The sequence below is a fragment of the Canis lupus genome, chromosome 15 (assembly GCF_011100685.1).
Source record: "Canis lupus familiaris isolate Mischka breed German Shepherd chromosome 15, alternate assembly UU_Cfam_GSD_1.0, whole genome shotgun sequence".
NCBI classification, from domain to species: domain Eukaryota; kingdom Metazoa; phylum Chordata; class Mammalia; order Carnivora; family Canidae; genus Canis; species Canis lupus.
In genome coordinates, this window is record NC_049236.1 from 7747143 (window position 1) to 7773288 (window position 26146).

The following is a 26146-nucleotide window of genomic DNA, read 5'->3' on the forward strand; positions in this document are numbered from 1 at the left end:
CCCCCCCCAAACACACACACACACACACACACACACACACACACACGGAGTCGGCCTGGCCGTCATCCTACATCCATGCTCCGGGGGAATGAATCAGTCCAGTCGCTATCAGCCCATGCCCTCTTGTCCAATGACAGCCTCCATCAAGCACCTCGCCGTGGTCAAGACTCCTCTCCCGGGCACGGGTCCCTCATCAAGGGTGTCCCTATCTGCCTGCGGCTGCCCCACCCACCAAACAACCAGATTCCTTCGTCCTTGTCTATTCTAGAGAACCACACGCCTGCAGAGTCAGGGCGTCCTCAGGACTCACATCAATCCATCCATTGCTCTGCTGAAGCCCTCAGGTGGACTCTGACTACGCGCAGGGTACAAATCCAGGCTCCGTTCTGACCATCAGGGCGGTAGGCAAAGTGGCCCCGTCGCCCCTCCTGCTTTGACCCCGTCGGTCATCCAAGCCATGTAGGCCTGAAAAATACTCCTTGGCGTAGTAGGCCAGGGTCATTCCCGCCCCAGGGGCTTTGCGTCTCCTACAGAATGCGAGATGGTCCCCTGACTGCTTCTCCTCATCATTCGGGCCTAAGTTCACGTGTCCGACTCCCAAAGTAGCCTTTTCTACCTGTTTTTGACGTGCACCCCCCCCCGCCCCTGCTAGGCATGCCGAGCCCCACAAGTCTGCTTCCCCTCCTCGGCCGTGAGCCATCGCAGCACCTTTCTCCCCATGACAGCAGCGCCTCCCTGACGGCCGGGGCTCTACTGCTCAGCACAGAGCCCAGGGTCCAGGGCAGGGCCCAGCGTGTGGCTCCAGCCCAGGTGGGCCCGTCGAGTCCATGAGAGCAGAGGCTCACGAAGCCGTCTTCCCTGCGTGGTCCGTCTGTCGCGTCGTGGCATCGAGGGCTCTGTTGCCTGAGGCTGCTCAGCTCCGCTCCTTGCCCAGGCTGCAAACTGGCCCCGCTTCCGCTTCCCGGCTCCCGCCTGAGGCCTGGCACTGCCTGGGTCAGACGACACCTGCGTCGCCCGCCCAGGGAGCTCCCCAGCTCTGCACAGCGGGCTCCATGTGGAGCCCACCCGAACTTCGCAACCCCCCCACCCCGGGGGGCTCCCAGCAAGACGCTTTTGTTCTTCCTACGACTTCACCTGGTTCCATGTCTGCTCCTCTGTGTTTCCTGGAATCTGCCTTTTCTTCTCTCTTCCTAAGAAGTTTTGCCGATCCTGGCGCCTCTCCCATGCTATTTGCTTTCTCCTTTGAGTTGGTTAAAAAAAAGAACAAAAAAAAAAAAAAAAAAAAAAACCACCGTAAAATCTGCCACAGTGAATCATTCAGGAGGTTTACCCCAGCTCCCAGACGCGGACAAAGGAAGAGGCCGGGATGGGTGCTGTGACTGCAGCGGCTGCCCCCACCTCCAGGAGTGACAGGTGCCCCACGGACGCTCCGGACGCGAGTGCTGCGCGTGGTTTCTGCATTTGCTGCGGACGAGGTCATATAAAAATAAAGGCTATTGACTGGTTGGCACCCCTTCCCAGAAATAATGACTAAGCAAGCGCACTGCGAGCTCCCAGCAGCGGTTCTGTGTACACGATAACGCAGAGCAAAGATGAAAACTGCTATTCATCAGAGCCAGACAACGGAAAGATGCGGGTGGAGAATTGTCAGCGCCGCAAGAGGACACCCAAAACAAATAGTTTTCTCCCCACCGTGGCATTCCAGACCGACGGCAAACGTGGTACCCGGGCCGGGTGTCCGTGCAACGTGGCTCAATGTGAAGGTCCCCGGGCCCTGCACAGACCGGGCCTGAGTGGCGGGCGCTCTGCAGACGGACCTCCTGGCCGAGGCTGAGCTCCCGACCGCGCGGCCGGAGCGGCAGAGGGTAGCGGCCAAGAGCTCATTCCTGGCAGGGGGCAGAGGCAGAAGGACACCCCCGCAGGTTAACGGGGACGACTCATCACGCACGTTGGCTGACAGGTCCAAGCTGCAGGTCCCGGGTCACCAAATAATAAGGCTGATTATCAGTTAGCTCTCCACAAGGTAACTCACTGGCCCGGCCCCACACTACGTGCTGTCCACACCAAAGTCTCCTTGTAATCCCCACAACAGCCCCAGTGAGGCCGATCGATCGTACTAACAGCCCCCGTCTTATCACGCCCTCCTGTGCCCGGGCCCTTTGGCAGCTTTCACCCGCCTTGACCCAGGAATAAGCAGAGATACCGAGGGATAAACGTAATCAAGGAGGTGGAAGACCTGTGCTCTGAAAACCATAAGACGCTGTTGAAACAGATTGCAGGTGACACGAACAAACGGAAAGATACGCCGTGCTCGTGGATTGGAGGAATTAATGTCGTTAAAACGTCCGTAGGGCCCAGAGCAGCCGGCGGCCAGTGTGACTTCTGCCAAAATACTATAACACGGAGACAACAAAAAAGTCCGAATGGGACGGGATGAGCGCTGGGTGTTATTCTGTATGTTGGCAAATTGAACACCAATAAAAAATAAATTTATGAAAAAAAAATCCATATGGAACCATGGAAGACCCCAAATAGCCGGAGCAATCTTGAGAAAAAAAAATTAAAAAAGGAGGAAGCTGGGGGTATCATGCTCCCAAATTTCAGACCATACAGCCCCGAGCCATCGTGACCAAAACGCTACGGACACACGGGCCAGTGGAACAGGATGGAGAGCCCAGAGATAAAGTCACGCTTGCGTGGTCCATCAATCTGCAGAAAGGAGGCGACAGTGGACAACCGAGAAAAGACCGTCTTTTCGATAAATGTTGGTGGGAAAACTGGACGGATACGTGCGGAAGGGTGAAACCGGACCACGTTCTTATGCTGTCTGCAAGAATAGGCTCGAGATGAATTAAAGACCCTCATGGGGACGCCTGCATGGCTCAGCGGTTGAACACCTGCCTTCGGCCCAGGGCGTGACCCTGGGGTCCCGGGATTGAGTCTTGCGTCGGGTTCCCTGCAGGGAGCCTGCTTCTCCCTCTACCTGTGTCTCTGCCTCTATCATGAATAAATAAATAAAATCTTAAAAAAAAATACCAAGTGCTGGGGAGGACCCGGGGACGGGGGGGCCCTGCACACGGCTGCTGGAACACAAAGGGGTGAGGCTGCTTTGGAGAACGGTGCACAGGCTCCTTGAGAAGCAGACCAAATAGCTGGCGCCTGGCAATGCTAGTACCGGGCACCTACTGGAAGAAAGTGAGGACGCTGATTTAGAAAGATGTGCGCATCCCCGTGTTGACTGCAGCATTCTTTACGACCCCAAGATAGGGACGCCGCACAGGTGTGCACCAGCAGATGGATAAAGATGTGGGCCACGCACAGGCTATCGATCGGCCGTGAAAGAGAATGGGATCTTGCCATCTGTGGCCCCACGGGTGGGACTCCAGAGCCTTCCACTAAGGCACGTCGGGGAGACAAACACCAACGCTGTCTGATTTCACACGCACACAAAATACGAAAAACAAAATGAAGGAACAAACCAGACAACGTGGAAACGGGCTCAGACGCCCGGAGGCTGCCAGAGGTGGGGAGGCAAGGGGCAACATCGTGGAGGGGGGATTAAGAGTCACGAACTCTCCGTCATGAAATACACGAGTCACAGGGGTGCAAAGTGCAGCGTGGGGAACGCTGGCCATGCTGTGCGCAGTGACCTGGCGCGGCGACAGGTGGTGATGGGACTCTGGGCTGCCGTTTTGTGGCGTCCGTGGGTGTGGAAGTCCCTAGGTCATACCAGCCGAGGCTCGGGTGGCATGGCGCGTCGACTACATCACAATGGGAATATAATCCACATCCAAAAATACATTAAATACATCAAAGAAAAAGCAACGAGCAGAGACTCATAAAGCGCGTGGACGGTGGGGCTTCCTGGCTGGTGTGTCCTGGTAGGCACGTCTGGTCCGTGGGAAGGAGCGAGCAGAGGCTGCCAGAGGAGAGGGCACGGGAGCCTCAAGGGAGTGGAAAAAGCCTCCGACAAATGACAAGCGTAGGGAAAGCTGTGGGGGAAGGCGCAGAAGGAGCCCCGGGGGCAGGCGGGGAGCAGCTCTCCAGACACACAGATGTGGCCAGGGCTCTGCTGCATGGGCGGGCCTGCTGCTCAAGCACGTGGGGCGTGGGGTGACCTTGCAGGTGGGGGCAGGGGCGCCGGGGTGATGCTCCAGGACTGGACTCTAAAGGCGCAGACATGTCAGCAGGGAAGCCCCAGGCTCTGGGAAGAGGGACCTTCCTCCAGGGAGCAGCCCCTGGGGCCTGAGCCACGACTGGCGCGGGTCTTCGAGGTGCCGCACTTGTCCTCACAACCACTGTGACGCGCGGGTAGCGTCTTTGTTCCCGGCTTAGGACAAGGAAACCAAGGCTCGGGAAGTCCGGGGGTAGAGTCAAGGTCTCCCAAGCGCATCTGGTGTTGCAGCAGGGAGGGACCCGAGGCCCCATGGCGGCAGGCCTCACCCATAGCTATGACCCTACAAGGGCCGGAGACGTGGGCGCGGCGGCTGGGCCTTTGCAGTCAGGCCCATGCCCCGGGCGGGAGCCAGGCAGGACATAGGAGCGTGGGCACGAGGTAGGACCTGGGGGGGGTGCAGGGGGCTGGGGGGCCTCCAGGGGAGGCCCTCATCGCGGGGGCGGAGGCTCGGGCTTGGCCGAGGGTGCTGGACACTCGGGGTCTTCCTGGCGCCATCACCCACTCAGGGCGCCCGGCCGGAAGGGACGGCGTGTCCGTGCACGCTGCCTGTGTCCTCCTCAGCCTCGCTTGTCCTCCTCTCCTCCTGTGGGACTCACCCAGCTGCCCCAGGCATCCCTCCCTGCACACACGGCACAGCACCCCCCTGCGCCCCGTGCACACACACCGCCACAGCCTCATGCACAACCCGCAGGAAGGAAGGGACAAGGGTGGATTCACCGCGCACGCTGGGCCTGGGCTCCGAGCGCATTCAGGTTTGGGGCCCGAGCACCTGGGGACCCGCCTGGCTCTGGCGGCAGAGGGGCCTTCAGAGGCTTGACCTGCTGCCCGCCTCCGTGCCTCCGACCTCGGACTGGAGAGGATTAAGTGAGGCGCCACCAAGGCAGTGGGTAAACTGTGAGGAGCGCTATGCAAATGTTAGCAGCTCGAGGAGAGCGTGTGGGGGGAGCTGTGGGGAGCGGCTGCAGGCCTGGAGCCCTGCCTACCCTCCACTGCCCAGCCCCACCCCCCGCCCGGGCACATCGGGGTGCACGGGGGCAGGGAAGGCCTTGGGACCTCGGTCTTGTCACACGCCTGGTGGAGGAGGCCACCCTGCGACCTCCCCCAGCTACCCCAGGCCGAGGCCCGCGTCCCGCTCCCGCCTGAGCAAAGGCCCGTGCCCTGCGTAGACCCTGCGCTGCACCATGTCCTTGGCACAGCCGGCAGCTTGCTCAGGGACTTTCAGGCTCCTGCCTCGGGCTCCTCGGAAAGCTGTGTCCCTTTTAAACCTGAGCTTCTGTCCTCTTTGACCCCAAAGTCCCGGGGGACTTGCGTGCACGTGCACAGGAGTCTCTTGGGGGGACTGTTCCAAACGCAGACCCTGGGCCTTCCTGGGAGGCCCAGTCCCCTTTTGCCCTTTTGAGCAGGTGACCCTCCTCCACCCCCATCCCTCGCGGCCTTGAGGCAGGTGAGACACCCAGACAGGTGCGTATTGCCCCAAGGTCGGGGGGGGGGTGCAGAGGGGAGCCACACCTGCCACCGCCACCCGCCCCTCGTCCTGCGCCCCCTCGCTGCAGGGTTTCGGGGCGACGCCTTGCGCTGCGACTGCAGGTGCCAGGGCGAGAACTTGGCAGGAAGGGAGCTTCGGCGGCAGCGGCGCAGCGATGGAGTGATTTGTATTGTTCAAATTATCTTTAAAACTTTTCATTTGAATCTGTTTAATAAGAGAAGGCTTACCCTTAGGAAGATATATATATATATATATATATATATATATATATATATATATATATATTTTTTTTTTTTTTTAATGTGACTTGGGAGCTGAATTGGAAAGAACGTTGCAACAAAGATATTAAAAAGGGGATTAAACCAAACCACCGGTGGCCCATCTCCACAGGCTCCCACAACCTGCAACGCAGCTCCCGAAACCATGAAATTAAATTAGAAAAGGGGTACACGGGACGTGGGACGTTAATCAGGAGTCGCCTCCCCTCTGCCACTCCCGGCTCCCGGCGCTGAGCAGACACAGAAGGGCCACCCGGGGGGGGGGGTAGGGAGGGTGGCTCCTTGCCGCCCCACAGACCTCCTATCCCTGCTCCGCCCTGCTGGGCGAGCCGCCTCAAGCCTGAGCCTCAGTTTCCTCACCTGTGAAACGGGAGCGACATCGACCCTCTACGGGGAAGAGCTGCTAAGACAGGGAGCTAAACCAAAAATTAAAATATAGAGCCTGCCGGGAGGAGCACTGGGTGTTTTTAACTATATGCTGGCAAACTGAATTTAAATTAAAAAAAAAAAAGTTAAATAAATAAATAAATAAATAAATAAATATGATTAATAAATTAATTAATTAAATAAAACTCAGAGCCTGGCATGTGTCGGATGTACGAGAAAATGCCAGTTCCCCTCTCCGCAGCTTAAGCAGAAGGAAGAAAAACCCCTGCGACATCTTGCCTTATTGCTATTCCGTCCTTGGGTCACTCGACGCTTCGTCTGAGGACGGTGACCCCTCGCTCGGATCCCGGCCACCTCCGGGCCTCACCCTCCTGGCAGTGGCGTTTTTATGGCCCATCCATCACTCCCTTCCTCATTCATTCATACACGCTGCCCAGCGGCCACCGGGTGCCAGGAACTCCGCTGGGCACCGGAGAGGAAACGATGAGTAAGACAGTCCTTGCCCCTCGGGAGCCGTGGTCAAGTGGGGGAGGAGGGACCGAGGCCACGAGGCATCGTCCAGTACACGCCCGATGGTCGGAAATCTCCCGCCAGGATGGCGACGACACAACCTGGGGATGCCGTGTCTTCCCCGTTGGCCCACGGTCAACCCAGCAGTTGAGCCTCAACCGACTCCTCCGTCCCATCGTGATCAGGCCTGGAAGCTGGGGAGCGTCCGTGTCTCCTGACGATCCCTCCAGTGTTCTCCTGTCAGACGGCGTAAGCCCTAGAAACCAACCGCCGTGTTCCCGCAGGGGCCCCGGCGGCCGAGAGCCTCGAAGCGAAATGCCAGCCTTGGTTGAGTTGGTTTCCATTAGCTTAGGTTTTCCGGTGTAGCGTCTCCTTCCCGCTCCCTCCCGGATTGTTCTTAATCACCTACACCTTGTTATTTTATCCTTGATCAAAACAATAATGGTGATGATGATGATGACGACGACGACGACGATGGAGAATAACCTGGCGTCCTCATCTCATGCTAGGTGCTGTGGGAGCTGTGCACACATTCTTTTTGTTGTTGTTGTTGTTTTGTGTGTTTTTGTGTGTGTGTGTGTTTTTGTTTTGTTTTCTGTTTTGGGGGGGTTTTTTTTTGTTTTTTTTTTCATTTTTTTGTGTTTTTTTGTTTTGTTTTGTTTTCTGTTTGTTTTTTTGTTTTTTTTTTGTTTTGTTTTTGTGCACACATTCTTTCATTAACCTCCACAGCAGTCCTTTCGGGTGCTGGGTCGCTACGATTTTTTTTTTTTTTTTTTTTTTTTTGCATTTTTCAGGTGGGGAAAATGGGGCCCGGAAAAGTCCGAGCAACGTGGTTAGAGCTGGGGAGTGCACTGGGATTCTAACCCACCTGCTTCCTCATTTTATTGTTTTTCTAGCCACCCTGAGACTCTTAGGAAGAAAGAGAAGCTGTACGTGCTTGCTTATATTAAAAGGAAGAACACAGAAGAGGGAGGAAGGAAAAATAAATTGCTGAATGAGTGAGTGAGCAGCAAAATATCCAAAGGAGGAGACGCTTACTCTAGGTTTTTAAGCATCGATGGGCTTTTGAAGGACGGAGGTATGTGTGAAGGAGAGGCAGTGGACCGACGCAAGCAATAGCAGGGAGACGTGCACCTGCTGGGGGTTCATGTGGGCTTACAGAGTGTGGAGAAGGGCAGCTGGGGCGCAGGCAGGGCCAACGCAAGGCTCCTGAGCTCAGGTCCGGGGGTTCAGACGACGAAGGGGAGCTGCGGAGACATTCCTGAGCAGCACGGTGCACAGGCGGCAGGCGAGGGACGCGGGCGGAGGGTGGAGCGCGTCCGGGAAGGAAAGGAAATAAATTAAAAAAAAAAATCTTAAGTGTCCAGGAGCACAGGGTTTCAACCGGGGGCCCACGCGGGGTGTGGGGGAGCCTGACGCCCACAAAACGTGAAGGGATAGACACATGTGCGTGAAGCCGAAGGGCGCACAGCAGCTTTCCTCAGAGTCTGAGCCTCTCCAGAGCCGGCTTCTGCTCCAAGACACCCGTCTGCGTGTCTGCGTGTCCGCATGTCCGCGTGTGAGCCTCGTCCCCATCACCCCCATCGCCAGGTTCCAGGCTTTTTGCAAGAATCCTACTAGTACGCAAAAGTGAGCACATATTCCAAGCAGCTCTCCCGGGAAAGAGGGTTCACCCAGCTGTTCACCTAACTGTGGTGCAAAAGACTGGTTTGTTGGGGGAGCAGCTCAAACCAGGTGGCACGTTGGGTTCCAGGCCCCGGGGGCCCCGGGGGCCTGGAGGACGGGTCAGGGGGGCGAACGGTGAGGATTTACTAAAGCCGGTACCCAATAGGTGACTCAGGAAGTCGTTTTTTTCTTAAATCCTTAAATGCATTCGTGTAGACTCCTCTTCCCTCTCAGGTCCGGCTTGGGGTGACGCCCACCGAAGCCTTTGGACTCCGCAGACCAAGTCCTGTCTGACTTTCGGGAATGGGAGGTCCCCAGGGTGCAGCCCGAGAGCCCAGAAGCACCCGGTGAGCTCCCAGCCACCTCTCCACCCCGTCCACCCCCACTCAGGACAAGCCGTCTCCGGGGAGCTGCCTGGCTTTTCCTGCACCTGCAGGATGCTCTCTCTCTTCTCAAGACCTAGCTCAGGAGATGCCACCGCACAGCCCCTCACAGTGACAATCCCACCACCCTGGGGCCCAAGGGGCCCTCCCTGTGCCCTTCATTGCATGCATATATGGCAGGGGTCTCATCGTTCCACCTTCAAGCTGGTCTCCCGCAGCCTCCTCCAGGAAGCCCTCCCTGCGCCCCAAGCCCAGACCTCGAGTCTCCCTTTGCGTCCCCCCTTGCACCCGCGGTAACATGTTGTGGCCTGCCTTCCTCGACATGGTGGAAGTTGGCGGAGGTCAGAGACCGTCCCCATCGTTCCCACTGTGGCATCCAAGCAGTGGGCGCACGATCAATATGGCGAAGGTCGTTGCCGCTGTGTCTGGGTCGATCCCGGCCACTAAGGTGAAGCTCTTAGAGAGAAGGGCTCCTGCACTGCTCATCTCTGTGTCGTGGGACCCAGCACAGGGCCTGGCAGCCCAGAGGGCAGCCAGGAATGTTTGTTGAATGAATCTGCAAACACAGGAATGGACAAATGCCACTTCCCGGTCAGGGCAAGGGGGTCACTGCAGACCCAAAGCCCTGTTCCGAGGCTGTGGATTGTCAGCAGTGGGGTGAGGGTGGGGGTCTGAGAGGGCCTCGGTCCTAGACTAGGAGTCAGGCGGTGGCTTCCCACAATTCTCTAAGCCCAAATTTAAGTCTAATTAAAACATAGCTCAGTAAGAGTCTGGAGTTTGATGAACACTAGATAGAGTCATCGGTTTCTCCCCAAAAGCCCATTTGTCCCATTTCTTCCCCATCTCAGGGAACGGCCCACGGTCCAACCCGCAGCGCAGGCCGACGGCCTCGGAGGAGCCCTGCTGCCTCCGCGCTGGCTGCTCTACCAGTGGTCTTCCCGCGTCCTCACGCAGGCCCGCACGCCCTGTCCACACCGCAGCTCGAGAGGCCTTTGAAGACCAGTCAATTCGCTCATGCTACAGCCCCGTCCCCAAGGCCTCTGCTCGGGTCCCGCCCCACGGAGATTCCCATCCGGGCTCCGATGGTCACCCCCCGGGCCGCCTCCACCTTGCCAGCCTGCTTCCCATCGCTCTGTCCCATGTCCCCCCGACCCCCGGTACCTGCCCGGGTCCCGCGCTCCCTCCCCGGGCTCACCTCGATCTCGGGCTCCTCGTAGTCGCCCTTCCCCGGATTTCTCCCGACCGGCCCCAATTTCAGGTCACATGACCACGTCTCCCCAGAGGGCCCTGCCCTGACCCCCTCCCCGCCGCTGCCTCAGGGTGCTGTGCTGGGACCCGCGTTCTTTCCATCAGAGCACTCGTTGCCACCTCAAGTGATTCGGTCTCTTTTCACGTGTTTGGTTCCCTCCAACTAGCACGCCAGTGCTTCTCGCGTTCCAGAACCACCAGCATCTTGTTCACTTGCTTTCTGCTTCTGTCTCCAGCTTGAGAGGAAGCTCCCAGACGGAAAGCCCCACCCAGCCCGGGGCTCCATCCCACTCCTTCTCAGCGCGTTGCCGGGCACACAGTTGACGCTTATTGAGGATTTGCTGAGTTAATAGCTGAATGAATGGATGAATGGACGAGCTCAGAATGTGCGCACACTATGAAGCTGGCTCGTGGAGGAGAGCGAATGCGTCCTATTCATCGGCTTTAGCATGAACACAGAATACGGAGACGATCCAGTTTGCACAGACTGGGGTCACCCCTGGGTTACCGTGCTCGGTCCCGGTCACTGCGCTGTCACGGGGACCACAGTGAGCGTAGAAAGCTGACCGGGTTGGCGCGGGAAGGGAAACTTAGGAAACCAGCAACGATCAGCTACGGAAACCAGAAATCCCAGGAAGGACGCCGGCGCCATCCTTTAATAGCTCAAGAGCGGCTGGAAGAACGAGGGGGTTGACGTAGCTTGCAGCCCTAAGCCCGTGGATCTGAATCCAGATCCATGGGTGTTCGTTTGATAGAGACAGATGCCATGTAGGAAGGAAACGGTCCCTTGACAGCCTGCATTCGCATCTCGGGAGGTGGTGAGCTTGTCATCTAAGAAAATGTACGGGCGGGTAACGCCTTGGCGAGGATGTTGAGGGATTCAAGCAGCAGAAGACGGCCTCCGATACCCCTTTCAACCCTGACACATCTGGGATTTTGTGATATACAGGGATTGAGTCCACAAGACGTTTCTGGCCAACAGGGGTTCTGAAACTTACTTATCTAGCAGAAAACATCACCCAAACCGGGTCTGCACGTTAAGCAGTGGGAAGACGTGCTGAGGGGTATCTCAGGGGCTTGCAGCCATCCCGCAGACACACCGGGCAGCTCACTGGGTTCGAAGCCCGCCATCTGTGTGTGACCATCCAGCCCACGAGGCTGTCGGGTGGCGTGAGGACCCAAACGCCGCTTCCACTTTCCGGGGAACAGCCCGCACTCCCTACAGCACGGTCGCTCAGGTGAACCTGGGTGTGCTTTCTGAAACCCCAGCACCCTGTAACCACCGGGGCCCCGGGCAGAGACCCCAACCCCCCAGCCTATGACCTCCTCTGCAAAACGGGTTTCATTAAAACCCCGGGGAGGGGAGGAATCGGACCGAGAATGGCACAAATGTGACACTTCATGAACCTCGGAGACAGACCTTATTCTATTGTATACATGGGAACATCTGCATAATAAAAAGTAAAAAAAAAAAAAAAAGAGGGAGAGTTTAAAATAGTACCAACCTCACATAATAATTGCATAATAATTCACATAATAATTTAAAGTCATCATCGTCATCGTTATTGTCCCAAGGAGTTTATACGGATCCTAGTTATTACCATTATTGCCAGGGACGTTTAAATATCCCGCTGAATCATCCCAACAGGCCACTGCGGTGGTGGAGATGGTCTCCACGTGGCAGATGAGGAAACTGAAGCTCGCAGAGGTTAAATCCCACAGCACGATCTGAAGCAGCTACGGGGCTCCGCCGTCACGGCTGCCTGGGTTTCAACAAGAGCCCCTCGTGTTCTACTTGGGTGATGGCCACACACTTCTGACATGGGGTGTTCATCTCAGGCGGGGGTTTCTGAGCTTTCTCAGTGGCAAAACCATTGTTTTTTTGTTGTTGTTGTTTTTCCAAATGCTGCTTTTCCTGCAAACTCCAGGGAACAAAACCCCAAAAAGCCAAGCAAGCCCTCTGGCCAAAGTGGGTATGGTGCCCCAGCAACCTAGCCCCTTGATTCTAGGGTGGCCCCTGAAGCCCCTTAGGGTCCAAGAGCAGAGTGTGACAACCCCCGACTGAAGCCAGCAGCGACAACAACAACAAAAAAACCCTAAGCTCTGAGAATTCCGTGTGAGGACAGCCTCCTTTGCATAATGCAGCTTTGGAGGTGGGGGGGTGGGGGGGGCTCCTGTCTCCGAGGCCTGTGATCCTCATTATCAGCTCTGAGGTGGACCAGGCAGGGCAGATGACCCTCAATTTGCAGATGAAAAGACATCAAGGCCAGATGGAGTTGAGCCACTGGGCAAAGGTGCACCAGTTCACTTTGGGGCCAAGCGCAGACTGGAAGCAGACCTGTGTCCATTAGCTCAGTGTGACCTGGCAGAGAGGGTGCCATCTACTGGAAATTGCCACTGACCCTTGGTCCACAAAGTGAACGATCAGCGTCTTGGCCACCGAGTGCTGAGCACAGCCCCGAGGCCCCCTGCCAGGGCTCCATCCCGGAGCAGATGGCAATGGGCAGCAGAGGGGGGGCTCAGCGCCACTGGGGGGCTGGCGGCAGGATTCGGCCAGTAGACGGGCCATTCCCATTCCAGCCGCATGGTGCTGGGCACAGGGCAGGGTGAGCAGTGACAGCCGGGTGCCTTCCACCTTTGTCGGCAGCCCGAGAGGGGACAGCAGGGAGTGCACCTGGGGCACCTGCACACACTTCGCCTTTCTTCCCAGCTCTTTTCTAGAAATCCCCGAAACCAGACATCGTTGGTGATTGCCTGGATGCCCCCCCACCCCACATCCGGCATCTCCGACTTGAACTGGAGCATGTGTTGGAGCAGGCAACACTTAATTATCACTTAGTCTTCAATTAGCACTTAATTATTAACACTTAATCCATCTGTAAAATGGGGACACCAATACCTGCCTCCTAGGGACCCTGGGAGGATTAATTAACGTCTGCAGCCCACTCTGAGGATGCCAGACATGACTGGGGGCTCACAGTGGCACTGACGGCCGTGGCGCTTCGCTCGCTTTTCCTGACGCGCTCTCTCCTTCCTTTCCCTGCGAATTTCCAGCCCCAATCATATCTGCCCAACATTGAGCTCTGTGTTTCCCAGGCACAGGATTCCCCAACTAGGAAAAGGGCTATTTACAGCCATCCTCCCGCACTTTAATTTTCTATTGTGCCCTCTGAATATGTCAATGCCTTCCCAGTAAATATTTTGATGTGCGCTCTTGCAGCGGCTTCTGTGGAGGCTGAATGGGACAGCTGCTCCCTGTATTAGGGAATTCCAGATGTGGTTTAAAACCACCAGACTCATCTGTGACAGTGCCTAGCCTCTGGGAGCGGGAAAGGGAACGTATCGCAGAGCTGCCTGGAGGGAGAGCCACGGGCATCCGACCCTCAGCCTAGGCCGGTGAGGGTTTTCGAGGGCCTCGGATCTACACCTAGGTGGCCTGGGCAAAGGGAAAAACACCAGCCCTTTGTGGGCTGGTCAAGAGGCAGCAGAAATACAGCCCTGGTCTGGCTCTTCACCGGGGAAGCTCAGGATCCTGGTCACCCACCCTATAAAGATTGGACAAAGGACCCCAACAGGTGGAGAGAAGGCATATACAGCCTAAGGGTTTAACCAGACTCAACAACGGGCCAGAACATTCCCCCAGAAGGTCGGACCTCGGCTCCTCCCTCCTCCCTTGGTGCCAGCCACAGACGGGGACACTCACCCTTCTTGGAAGCTGAGCCCGTTGTCTCTCGGAGTCCCAGCCACCGGGGCAGAGAGCTGTTCCTTCACGGTCCTGGGCTGCAAGGCCTCGGGCAGGCCTTGAACTCTTTTCCAGATTTCGTGGCAAGTCTTGTCTAAGCTGTCTTGGGGTGTGTCCTGGTGGATCCAGATGTATCTGGGGAATGGGCCCAGGGCGGAGGGGCGCTTGGCCACCAGGGCTGAGGATGAAGGGAGCCCATTTCCACTGGCCATCCTCCTCCTGTCTTTCCGGAGGCCCCTTCGTCCGCCCAGGGCTTGAAGACAGGGGGACCATCCACCACCACCCCTCATTCACCGGAGAGGGAGATGAGGATGGGCAGACGCAGGTCAGTTCTGCGTGGCTGTTGCTTCAGCAAGGTGGCTGTGCTCAGAGGCCTTCGCGGTGGGTGTGAGGGGAGGATGGAGCACCGCTCTCTTTTGGGGAGGGGGAGCTTATTTTGATTTGCTTTTATTTGCTCTCTTCTGACTTTTGCCCCCCTCCCCCTCTCCCGTAGAAGAAAATATTTGAAAGTCAACAAAAACCAGTAGCTTAGTAACCGTGGAACCCCCCTGAGCTCAGGAACCGGGTGCCTGGGCGGGCAGAATGACATCTGGGAACAGCTGGAGGGGGAGGGCGGGCTCTCCCCGCAGCCCCCGCCGTCCCGTCGCCACGCCCCCGTGACACCTGCAGCCCTCAGCCCAGTCCAGGGCTGGTGGGCAGGTGCTAGGCCAGGGCCCGGCGCAGGTGCTAAGTCAGGGCCCGGTGGGCAGGTGCTGGGTCAGGGCCTGGCGCAGGTGCTAGGCCAGGGCCCGGCGGGCAGTTGCTGGGTCAAGGCCCGGTGCAGGTGCTAGGTCACGGCCTGGCAGGTAGGTGCTGAGTCAGGGCCTGGTGCAGGTGCTGGGTCAAGGCCTGGTGCAGGTGCTAGGTCAGGAACCGGCAGGCAGGTGCTAGGTCATGACCTGGCAGGCAAGTGCTAGGTCAGGGCCCAGGGCAGGTGCTAGGCCAAGGCCCAGGGCAGGTGCTGGGTCAGGGCCTGGGGCAGGTGCTGGGTCAGGGTGCAGGGCAGGTGCTGGGTCAGGGCCTAGGGCAGGTGCTAGGTCAGGGCCTAGGGTAGGTGCTAGGTCAGGGCCCAGGGCAGGTGCTGGGTCAGGGTGCAGGGCAGGTGCTGGGTCAGGGCCCGGGGCAGGTGCTGGGTCAGGGTGCAGGGCAGGTGCTGGGTCAGGGCCTGGGGCAGGTGCTGGGGCAGGGTGCAGGGCAGGTGCTAGGTCAGGGCCTAGGGTAGGTGCTACGTCAGGGCCTGGGGCAGGTGCTGGGTCAGGGCCGGGGGCAGGTGCTAGGCGCGGCAGGGGCGGGGTCAGCCCTCGGGGTCCCGCCCACCGTCCCGGGGCCTCCCAGGGACCCCGCCCCCACGCCCTGGGGCTCCGGACGGCAGACCCCGGGGTGCCCCCCCCCCCCCCCCCCGTTACCCCAGCAGACACCTGCCCGCAGGCCCGCTGCCTGGGCCGACTTTGCCGGCGCCCACACCCTGGGCCCAGCGCCGGGTTCCTCTGCGGCCCAAGCGCAACGGCTCGGAGCGGAGCGCGGGCGCTGGGTTCGGGGTTCGGCGCCCAAGGCCCCCGGGCAGGTGGGGGCGGGGCCGGGACGACCCGGGGGCACCTGCACCTGCACCTGCCCCGTCGCGCCCGCCGCTCATGCACAAGCTCTGCACCTGCCGGGGGCCCTGCCCGGAACCGCCGATGTGGACCCAAACTGACATTTTTGGGGGGCGCTTACCGTGTGCCAAGCTCTGGGCTTCCCGTGTCCTAGCCAACCCACCAAGCTCGTGAAGTTAGTACCTTTGTTACCGGTGGGGCCTGGAGGAAACGCAGTCTGCGGGTCAGAGGGGGTCGGTCCAGAGCCCACCAGGAAGACAGGAGCTGGGATTCACACCCAGGCCCCCACCCTCCAGGCCCCACCCAACCGTCACGGCCTTAGGGATCCCTCCTGAGCTGGGTTCAGCAGGTCCCCAGGGTGGAGGGGGAGCGGGGGGCAGTGGGGTCAGGGGCTCCTGGCCAGAGAGAAGGGCTAGGTTAGCAGTTTGCGGCCCAGTGAGCTCACCTCTCTCCCTGGATGGGCTTCATTAAACTCAGAACTGATGCGGCACTTTGCCTGCCCAGGGCTCCACGGCCCCGGGGGTCAGGGGTCCACCCAGGAAAGGGAGAGCGAGCCAGATGACTGGGAGAAGAGTGGATGGGAAGAGACCAGCCACGGCCACCTCCTGGCTGGGGGGGCCCAACCCCTCTTTTAACCTCCCCTATGCGCCTTCCTTCCTTCATTCCCCAGGATTGGCTGAGCACCCCAGGTGAGATGCGGGCACCGAGGACGCATGCAGGTGAGCAAACTGGCACGGTCCCTGCTCTCCTGAGGCCTGTATTCTAGTGTAAGGAGAAAGATCGCACACTAGCGAAGTAAATAAGCACTAATTACAGACGAAACGAGGGCTCTGACGGAAACTAACCATCACCACGTGTGCCAGTGCCTCGAATTGGGCATAGAAAAGGGAAAGTATCACGGAGTGGCCTCCAGGGAAAGCCACGGGCATCCGACCCTCAGCCTAGGCCAGTGTGGGTTTTCAAGGGCCTTGGATTGACAACTGGGTGGTCCATGCAGAATGAAAAATGTCCCCTTCGTGGGCCAGTAAAGAGGCAGCAGAAATACAGCCCTGGTCTGGCTCTTCACCCGGGGAACCTTAGGACCCTGGTCACCTGTCCTATAAAGACTGGACAAAGGACCCCAACAGGTAGAGGGAAGGCATAGGGGAGGACAGGGGGAGGGGAAAGGTGGCAGCATCAGATGGATGGCCAGGTAGGCCTCCTTGAGGAGCTCAGGTGTAACATTGGAGATGAGACAGAAGGAGAATCCTTTTTTTTTTTTTTTATAAAATGGTGTTGAAAATTCTTATGAAAACCACATTTCTGGCACATAGTAGGCACTCAACAAATACATGTTGGATGAATTAATGCTATATCATTTGTAAAGTACCTGGCATACAGTCGGCGCCCAATACACAGCTTTGCTCTTTAAAGAAGGCCTGAGTTCCTGGGAATGTTGACTCTCAATTTTGAAATCCGAGCTTCATTCGCCTTTGATTTTCATTATAAAATTGAAGATGTGCTCCTTTGGGGAAAATTCTGAGGACCTAGACTGAATAAAATTATAGTTAAGAATGTAGAAAACCTTTTAAGATAGTGTATTTAAAGGAAAAGTGATCATTTCTGATGAAATATTAATAGTTCTGAAAATGTCACTCAGTGTTTGTGCTGCTTGGCATTTGGTTGGCTAACACCCATGCTTAGAGCAGAAGGCCAACAGCCCGGCCCTGCCCCGGCCACAGGATTCTGGAAAGTTAGCCAGCTCACTCGCTCCTGTTCCTTCTCCCCCCACAGCAGGAGGCTAGGCAACAGGGGCTAAATTGGAAGGGATTGAAAAAAAAATAAAATAAAATAAAATTCAGCAGGGATAGGGAATGTTTCTTGGAGCACACAGCTGAGGTTTCCAGAAGATTCTGCAGAAAACATAAGCGAAGTAATTCGAAATAGTATAAAACTATGTCTGATATGGTAGCTGCTAGCCACATATGGCTATTTTCATTTTAATCCTATTTTAATGTAAATTAAGTTAAAATCTGAGTTCCTTAGTTACATCGGCCACATTTCAAATGCCGCATGTGGCTCGCGGCTGCCATTTTGGACTGCGTGGGGGGCATCTGCGTGGTCATGAGACACATGGGCTCTAGAGCCAGACTACCCGGACTCGACTTCTGAGTTCATGGGTTCTGGCGACAGATTACCCTGTGCCTTGGCCTGTTGGTTCTCTAGGGATGCCGCAGGAAGGGAGGCTAAACCCGAGAAATGCATTTCTTCCCGGTTCCGGAAGCTTGGAATTCCAAGACCAGGGTGTCGGCAGGGCGTCTCGTGGGCTCCTGGCTGGCTGGCTTCTCCCTGTACCTTCATATGGTCTTCGCTCGGTGCACCTGTCCTCCTCTTATCAGGACCCCAGTCATCCCAGATTAGGAGCCAATCCAGAGTCTCATTTTACCTTAATCACTCTTTAAAGGTTCCATCTCCACCTAGAGCCATATTTTGAGTTTTTTTGGGGGGGTCGTTAGGGCTTCAACATATGAATTTGGAGGGACACTATTTAGCTCCTAACACTTGGTCGTATCTATAAAACAGGATGATAACAAAGAACACCTGCTTTGCAGAATCATGGTGGACGTGCTATTCCTGAGTCACGACTTAACACACGGGACGCGTGGCCCGTAAGAGACGCACAGCAGTGCCGTATATCCGTCCCTTTGTTGATTACGCTGAAATGTGTGCTACCGGGGTTTCTAAATAACAGCTTTTGTGCAACGCGTAGGGAGGGGAGGACTTGAGCTGCACTGGGGAAATTGCTCTGTGAGGAAGGGACAGACTCAAGTCATCAACTAAGCCCTTCCAGGCTTTGTTCATTTTTGAGCGCCTGCCACGGGCCAAGATTGTGCAAGACACAGGGTGAAGAGATGAATAAAACCTCTAACTTAGACGTCGTCATAGGCGCGCGAAGGGAGCGAAGCTTTCCAGAAGTCCCTGGCACACAGCAGATTTGGGGACATCAGAGCCTGTTGGGGTCCTGCTCAATGTATGTCGTGGTGCCCCTGCAGCACGCAGGCGTCTCGGTGCCCAGCACATGGAGTGGTGTCCGTGGAATGGGCGACCGTTGAATGCGGGGACCAGGCCGCCATTGGCACCTTGAACGGTGGGTTCGATTGGTTTGAACAAATTCTTAAACTGCCTGTTACTGCCCTCATGATGCTGGGCAGATTGCTTGCCCCCGGTATACCCCCATTTGCTCATCTGGTGAAACGGGGACAATAAAATGCTGACCTCGTGGAGCTGCTCTGTGACAGGTACAGAGCTCAGGACAGGGGCCAGTGAATGTTAGCTACCATTATCTAGGATTCCGAGAGCCTCGGTTTTCAGTCTGGAAGCAGGAAAACCTCAGGAAGAAGCAACTCTCCTTCCCTACTCCCCAGCCGAAGCCTCCACTCACTCACAGGGCCTTGGTCGCTGTCACCTGCCGGCCAGGGTGGGGAACACGTCCAGGTGGTGGGTGCAGCCTGTGCTCTGTTAAGACCTTCACGGGCCAAAACCAGCTTCCTCTTGGAGGGCCCTATCCCTCATCTAACATAGTTTAAACACACCCACCTCTCACCACAAATATAACTTTTTTGGCTGGAAAAGAAAATTGAAAGGATTTTTGCCATTTTGCTTTTGAAAATGTTTGGCCATGAGTGATTTATTTAATCTACGGTCGGCTCTCGTTTCTTACGGCTCTTGGTGCTTTACCTGGGAAATCTTGCACAGCGAGGAGACTCCAACCTACAAATTGTCATCAAACGTGATGAAATTTTCATGACTACTAAATCCAGCCGTTAATGAAGCTGACGTAACGTCACATTTTGCATTTAATTAAATATTTACTGATTTTATTTTATTTTATTTATTTATTTATTTTTGTATTTACTGATTTTAATGTTGCAGTTTTCTATATCTTGGTATTGTGGAGCTAATGAAAACACGTTTAGGTCTCAAACTTCCTTGCAGGCCCCCCCAAACCCCATAGAGGACCCCCCTTCATCCCCAGGCCAACGGTGCCCTAAGGGGTCCGGCTGCCCAGAGAGGGGGCCGGGGGTGGGGGCAGATGCCGAGGGGGATACCAGGTAAATTTCCCGAGGGACAAACCATCAGAGCTAGAGGTAGAGGAGGGTGCAGCCATGTGTCACAGGTGCAGGCCTTCCTGGATGTTGTCCCCGAAACCGAACCCAGCCACAGAGCGCCCGGCCACCTCCAGGACTTTGGAAAGGACACCAGAATGCTCTAGAAGCAGAGCTGACTCTGGCTTCTCCCTCCCGGCAGCAACATGAGCAATCCTCACCCTCACCCAGGGGATTTCTCCTCTTGTTCTCATCCCCACTCCTTGCCCGCATGTGAGGAGATCGTTAAGAGTTCAGGCTGTGGGGTGGACGTCCTTGAACTCCCGCTCTGCTGCGACTACGGGGCCTTCACACACGCTTAACTTCTCTGGCGTCTCGTCATCTGCAAAGCGATCGAAACAAGAGACCGGTGCCAGGTGCCGAGGGGGAAGAGCTTCGGATAGGAAAATGCCAGGTTCTCGGCACAGATGCCGACTATTGTTTATTACTAGTTATTAAAGTAAAAGCGGTAGCTTATGAGGGGTCCACTTGAAGTTAGGGAAAAGGCAGGCACCTGGGTCGGTGGAGCATCTGCCTTTGGCTCAGGTCATGATCTCAAGTTCCTGGAATCGAGTCTCAAGTTGGGCCCCCTGCTGCTCCCCCCACTTGTGCACATGCTGTCTCTCAAACAAATAAAATTTTTAAAAAAGATAAAGTTAGGGAAAAGGAGAGCCATAGTTGATGGAGGAAAAGAATCTGGCTGGCTTGGCAGTGGTGGCCCCAGGAAGGTAGCAAAAAAGTCAGCATGCATTTGGCCTTTCACCTCCTGCTCTGGCTTCCCCACCAGGCTCATCGTGACAGGTGCCCCAAGAATTTCTGGAGAGGCTGTCTCAACTAGAAGCCTGGTGCTCTGCCCCTCCTCCCATAATTTCCATGCCGGGACGTTGGTCCCCAATATGCATTCATTGAAGATTTATACAAGCGGACGGCTGAGATGATTTGAGGCAGCTTTCAGATTAAAAAAGTAAAAATCATGGCATTGAAGAGTAAAGCAAGAACTGACTTCATCTAAAGAAAACAAAGAGTTGCTACTTTCAGGCACCTGAGCTGGTCAGAACGCATGGAGGTAATAAGGTAATAAAACTGGGTATCCCTATTTGTCAGCTAACACAAAAATGGAAACACATCAAAGGCAGAGTTTTTATTTTCTGACAGCAAAAAAACACACATCTTCATCTGTGGAGACAGAATGTTTCCTGGAAATAACCCCAAGCATGAATTTATCATGAGTCCTTGTAGAAAGGACACTGAGTGACATAGTGGGCAATATATTCAATTCTGTTTCCATAAAGACAGAAATGCCATTAAGTTGGTCAGTTTCTCACATCAGGGTTCTCTGAAGACATAAAGCATAACATTAAATCATAACTCAGAGAAGGCATTTCTTTAAGGAACTCAGATAATGAAGTCTAGGGGAGACCCCTTTGGGACCATTCCACAAACATTAGCGAGCACCCAGTCAAGCATCTGTCTGTCCATCCATCCATCCATCCATCCATCCATCCATCCATGTATCCATCCGTCTATCCATCCATCCATCCATCCACCCATCCATCCATCTGTCCATCCATTCATCTATCCATCCATCATCCATCATCTATCCATCTGTCCATCCATCCATCATCCATCCATCCATTCATCCATCCATCCATCCATCCACCCATCCATTCATCCATCTGTCTATCCATCCATCACCCATCCATCTGTCCCTCCATCCATCCATCCGTCTGTCCATCCATCCATCTATCCATTCATCTGTCTATCCATCCATCACCCATCCATCTGTCCATCCATCCATCCACCCACCCATCCATTCATCTGTCTATCCATCCATCATCCATCCATCTATCCATCTGTCCATCCATCCATCCATCATCCATCCATTCATCCATCCATCCACCCATCCATTCATCCATCTGTGTATCCATCCATCCATCCATCCATCCATCACCCATCCATCTGTCCATCCACCCATCATCCATCTGCCCATCCATTCATCCATCTGTCTATCCATCCATCTATCCATCTGTCCATCCATTCATCCATCCATCCGTCCATCCATCCATCCATTCATCTGTCTATCCATCCATCCATCCATCCATCCATCCATCCATTCATCCATCCACCCATCCATCCACCCATCCATCCATCCATCCATCCATCCATCCATCCATCCATCCACCCATCCGTTCATCCGTCCATCCATCCATCTGTCCATCCGTCCATCCATCCGTCCATCCATCTGTCCATCTATCCTGCAGAGCTCCACTGAATGCCCACTATGTAGCAGACCCTGTAGGTGGCACTGGTGAAGATCGCCTGCAAGAGCTGACACCTGGACTGAGTTCTGAAGGACAAACAGGAGGATGCCAGACACAGCAGGAGGCGAGCACTCCAGGCCAGGGAGCCACAGCCACAAAGGCCCAAAGCACAGGAAAGAGAAAGCACGCCCTTCTCAAGAGCACAAGGGCATCTGAAAGGCTAGAGCATGAGGTGGGGGATGGGGTGGGGTGGGGGGGCTAGAGGGGCAGGTAGAGGCAGATAATGGAGGCCCTTTTAGGAAGACTTTAGCAGGGAGCTTGGGTTTCACTCAGTAGGTCCTGGGGAAATGTCAGGGGAAGGTGGGGAAGCTGTGAAATGAGGGCAGAGCAGGGCGGGGGCACCTGTGACGTGGCTGCAGTAAGAAACTGGAAAGAAAGACTGCAAGACCTGGGAGATATTAAAGAGGCAGGACTTAGAGGACTTGGGGGCTACCTGGGGGTGGGGGCCGAGCGAAGGTGTCCAGGGTGAGCTGCTCAGCTTTACGGCTCAGGAGCCCGCGGTGGTGCAGGCGGGAAGCAGAGGTGGGTGCGCTGACCGGGTAGAGGCAGAGGGGTCCCGGTGTGAGCAAACTGGGGCCTCGCACCCCTTGGGACATTCATGAGGACAGGATGCCACCCACCCCGCAGACACTAGGGGCTGAGACCTTTAGAAGGAGGTTCCCGCGGGAGCCAACTCCCAGTCCCGGAGGAGTAGGCTGGGGGGAGAAGTGGGCCCATTACAGAGCCTGAAGGGTGCAGAGGGAGGCCCCTTCCCCTCGGGCCCTGCTGCCAGCGTCCTGAGCGCACCAGCGCCGTCTCCCTCCCAGCGCGCATCCACACTGCTTGCTCCCCGGGCCTGTCACCCTCGGCTGAGCCCGGGGAGCCCTCCTCCCTGCCACCACATGCTGTTTAATGGCTGTGGATCCCCCTCCCCAGTAAACTACCAAGCCCCTCAAGCCCCCCCTCTACCCACCCCCAGGGCAGGACCTCCTGACAATGTCTCATTCTTCTTTGCTCCTTCTTTATTTGCTTCCTCAGCACCCAGGTGGAGCCTGGCGCGCAGAGAAGCACTGGAGATGGGGACAGTGAACCGGTGAGGAGTAAGGCCACGACCACTCCAGAAGGAAGCCCCACACGAGGCGGGGGGCTGTGGAAGGGCCCTGCCCGCCGCTGGGGCCTGCCCCCATCCTCCATGGGCTCAGGGCCGTTACCCAGCAGCTCCCACATCAGGGGCTGGCCCTGGTGTCTCTGATGGGTGGTGGTGTTCCTCCACACAGCCATTTGGGATCTGGGCTTCCTCCAGCCTGTGGCTGTGCCACCCCCGGGGGAACCAGGCGATGGGTACCAGCCGGCAGCCGGAGGGGGCAAGGATGGGAGGATCCTATGGGATCAGCCTTGGAGCAGCACACACCCCTTGTGCTCACACTCCTTTGGCTGGGGACACCGTCTCATGACTTCTTCACCCAATTACAAGGGGGCCTGGAAATTTGGCCCCTTCTCAGTGACACTTAGCATTATTGACATTTTTGGCCAAGTCGGTGCTGGAGGTAGGGGGCAATCTACCCCCCAGGGCATCATAGGATGTTCAGCAGCATCCCTGGCTCTGCCCCCCAGATGCCCACACACCCTCCAGGCCAGATACCCCAAAGATCTCGCAGACATGCTCAACTGCCCCCCGGGGGGCAATACCGCTCCTGGTTGAGAACAGTTGCTGCATCTGTGGACGGGGAAGCATGCACTTTTGAGACTTGGCTAGCAGGCGGGCGCTGCAGGGGACCCCCAGCAGGGGGAGGGGGGCTAGGAACGGCTCCCCAGGAGAGGTGACATGGGCTGAGGGGTGTCGGAGGAGACAGAGGGCCCCTGCATGTGCGGCCGCTGAGCACAGAGGAGAAATCCCACCTGTTCCGCCACGGACGCGAGCGCTGTCCCTTTCCTTGGGTCACCGACAGATTTTTTCCATAAGAAATGTCAGAACGTGGTGGCCCCAGCTCAGCCCCTGGCCCGCTCCCTTCTCCCTCCTGATCCCTGAGGCCACAGCTGCCCCCACCCTTCGTGCTGGGCTGTTGTCACCTTTCCGGGAGAAGTAGATGGTGTCCCCACAGTGACAGCCTTGCTCTTGGGACGCCCTAACTTCTGTAGGGTCCTGCTCGAGCTAAAATCCCCATCTCCCTGGGGGCCGGGCTGTGCCTCAGAGCTCTCCCAGCCCTCGCTCTGGGGCCCTTCCCGCGGACCCATCCACTCCTGCCCTCAGGGGCCCCTCCTGTCTGCCCCCTCGCCCCCACCCTTGGGCCTCAGAAAGCTCCTTCATTTTCTCCTTGGGTCAGAAGGAAATGTGCAGATGGCCAGGCCCACAGCCCCTACTGCGGTGGAATTCTCCAGAGCATCAGGTCTTGTTTTCTTTCCCAAAGGAGCTCTGATCTTATCTGGACATCAGGCTTATCTTGCGAGTCACTGTAGTGCACTGGGCTTTTTGTGCAACGTGATATTGTGGAGACGCCCTGCCCTGCCCCGACGGCTGCCTGCAGCTCTGGGGAGAGTGGAAGGGGCGAGTGGGGGGCCGGCCCTGGGGGCTGGGCTGAGAGCCACACTCTCCTAGGCTGGGGGTGGTGTAGCATCCCCGGGGCTCCCGCCCGGCCCTCACCCTGCGGGTGTCCCCGAGGCTCCAGCTGTCCCTGTGCCCACAGCACAGGACTGCTGGGGTCGCCTTCCAAGTGCGCTCCCTTTTCCCGCCATTCATTCCCACCCAGTCCCCGCAGGGACGTCCGTGCACACACGCGCCAGGCTGTGCCCCTTTGGCTTCCACCTCCTGGAGATAAAAATCCACGTCTCTGGTATTCAGAGCCAGCCACCCTCCCAGAGTAGCTCCCACTGACGCAGTCGTGCTGGGCTCGGCGCTACCACCCTGCTAAGTACATGTTCAGACCATCATGCCTGTGTTTTCTTTTCTCCTCTCCCACCTTCAAAAGTTCTGACTTCCTGTTGTGTGTTGACCTGTTTCTCTTTCCCCAAATGCATATGTGGAAGTCCTAACCCCCAGGACCTCAGAACGGGACCCTATTTGGGCACAGGGCTTTGAAGAGGCGATCAAGTCCAGATGAGATCAGGCCCTAATGCAATGACTGGCGTCCTTCTAAGAAGAGGCGATGTGGCCACAGACGTGCACGGAGGGCGATGTGAAGGGACACGGAGGAGGCCGTGGACCAGCCAAGGCGGGAGGCCTCAGAAGGAGCCACGTGTCCATCAAGGTGTGGACACCTCGGTCTCCGACGTCGGGCCTCCAGGACGAGGAGAAAATGAATTTCTGTTGTTTAAGCCGCACCGTGCAGTACTTCGTCACGGCAGCCCCGGCGAACCCACACACCTTGTGTTTCCCGCGGCCTAAGACTCAAAAGCAAACGCCTCACCACCCCCTGTGCCTCCTGGTGATCTGGTTCCTCTGCTCCCCTCTTCCCTCATCTCCTGGGTGCCCCCTCTTGATGCAGCCCCATACTCTGTCTCCTGTCCGTGTCCCTTTTCAGAGCCCTGCTCATGACCCCTGTACCGAAAACCCCTTTCCCACCTCTCTGCAGGGCTGTGTTGCTTCATCCAGATCCCCGCCCCAAGAGGCCTGCCCAGACCGCCTGTTTAGGTTACATTGCCCCCCTGCCCCCCCCCCCCGCCCCATATTCTTTCTCAGAGCACCGTGAACTTTTCCTTCAGCGCGTCCTTAGTTAGTAACGTTATATGCATTTATCTGTCACCTGCCTTCATCAGGCCGGGGACTGTTCATCTGGGTGTATGTTCCTTATCCAGCGCGGCGTCCAGTGTGTAATCATGCTTACTAAATATTTGTTGAGTAAATCTTCATCTTGCCAAAAATCTCTATCCGGGCCTCGGGGTCCAGCCAAAATCCTACTTTCTTCCTTAAGTGAGCCTTTCGATCCCCCAAGTCCAAACCAAGGTCTTGGTTTGTCTCTGTAGCGTGTCCCTTGTGTCACGGTGATCACCACTGCATGCGTGTGTGTGTGTGTGTGTGTGTGTGCGTGTGTGTCGCATGTGGGGCGCCCACCACTGCCCCACATCCTCCCACGCTGGCCTGCACGCTGTGGATCTCTACATCGCCCACGGCAGAGGCTGGCACACGGCCCAGAGCCCGGAGGCCTCAGTAGATGCGCGTGGACCCAAATAGATCACAGAGAGGCACCAACGGTGGAGGAGGAAGTAACCGGGCCGTTT

General features: G+C 56.5%; 1 protein-coding gene and 1 long non-coding RNA gene across 8 annotated transcripts in view; one reads left to right on the forward strand and one right to left on the reverse strand.

Moving 5' to 3' along the window:
• Positions 1-15439, reverse strand: part of C15H1orf94 (chromosome 15 C1orf94 homolog) — a 36430-nt gene extending 20991 nt beyond the window's left edge. Inside the window, exons 1-2 of one of the 2 annotated variants that reach the window (XM_038557975.1) lie at positions 15334-15439; positions 13838-14814 (exon numbers count right to left, since the gene is read on the reverse strand). In XM_038557975.1, coding sequence (XP_038413903.1) covers positions 13838-14166 — 329 coding nt within the window. In that variant the 5' untranslated portion in view covers positions 14167-14814; positions 15334-15439. Of the gene's footprint in view, positions 1-13837; positions 14815-15321 lie in introns of both variants that reach the window. The other variant, XM_038557976.1, reaches the window with a different exon arrangement.
• On the forward strand, positions 14456-25756 carry LOC102151174. 6 transcript variants are annotated; one of them, XR_005370195.1, is made up of 7 exons: positions 14456-14721; positions 16178-16226; positions 18099-18634; positions 20419-20705; positions 21893-22124; positions 22970-23024; positions 24956-25756. It is a non-coding gene; the product is annotated as an uncharacterized LOC102151174 (long non-coding RNA). The 6 variants fall into 6 exon arrangements; XR_005370190.1 differs by having other exon boundaries at positions 14457-14721; positions 18070-18634; XR_005370191.1 differs by lacking the exon at positions 14456-14721 and adding an exon at positions 15499-15682 and having other exon boundaries at positions 18070-18634.
• The last annotated feature ends 390 nt before the right edge of the window (positions 25757-26146 follow it).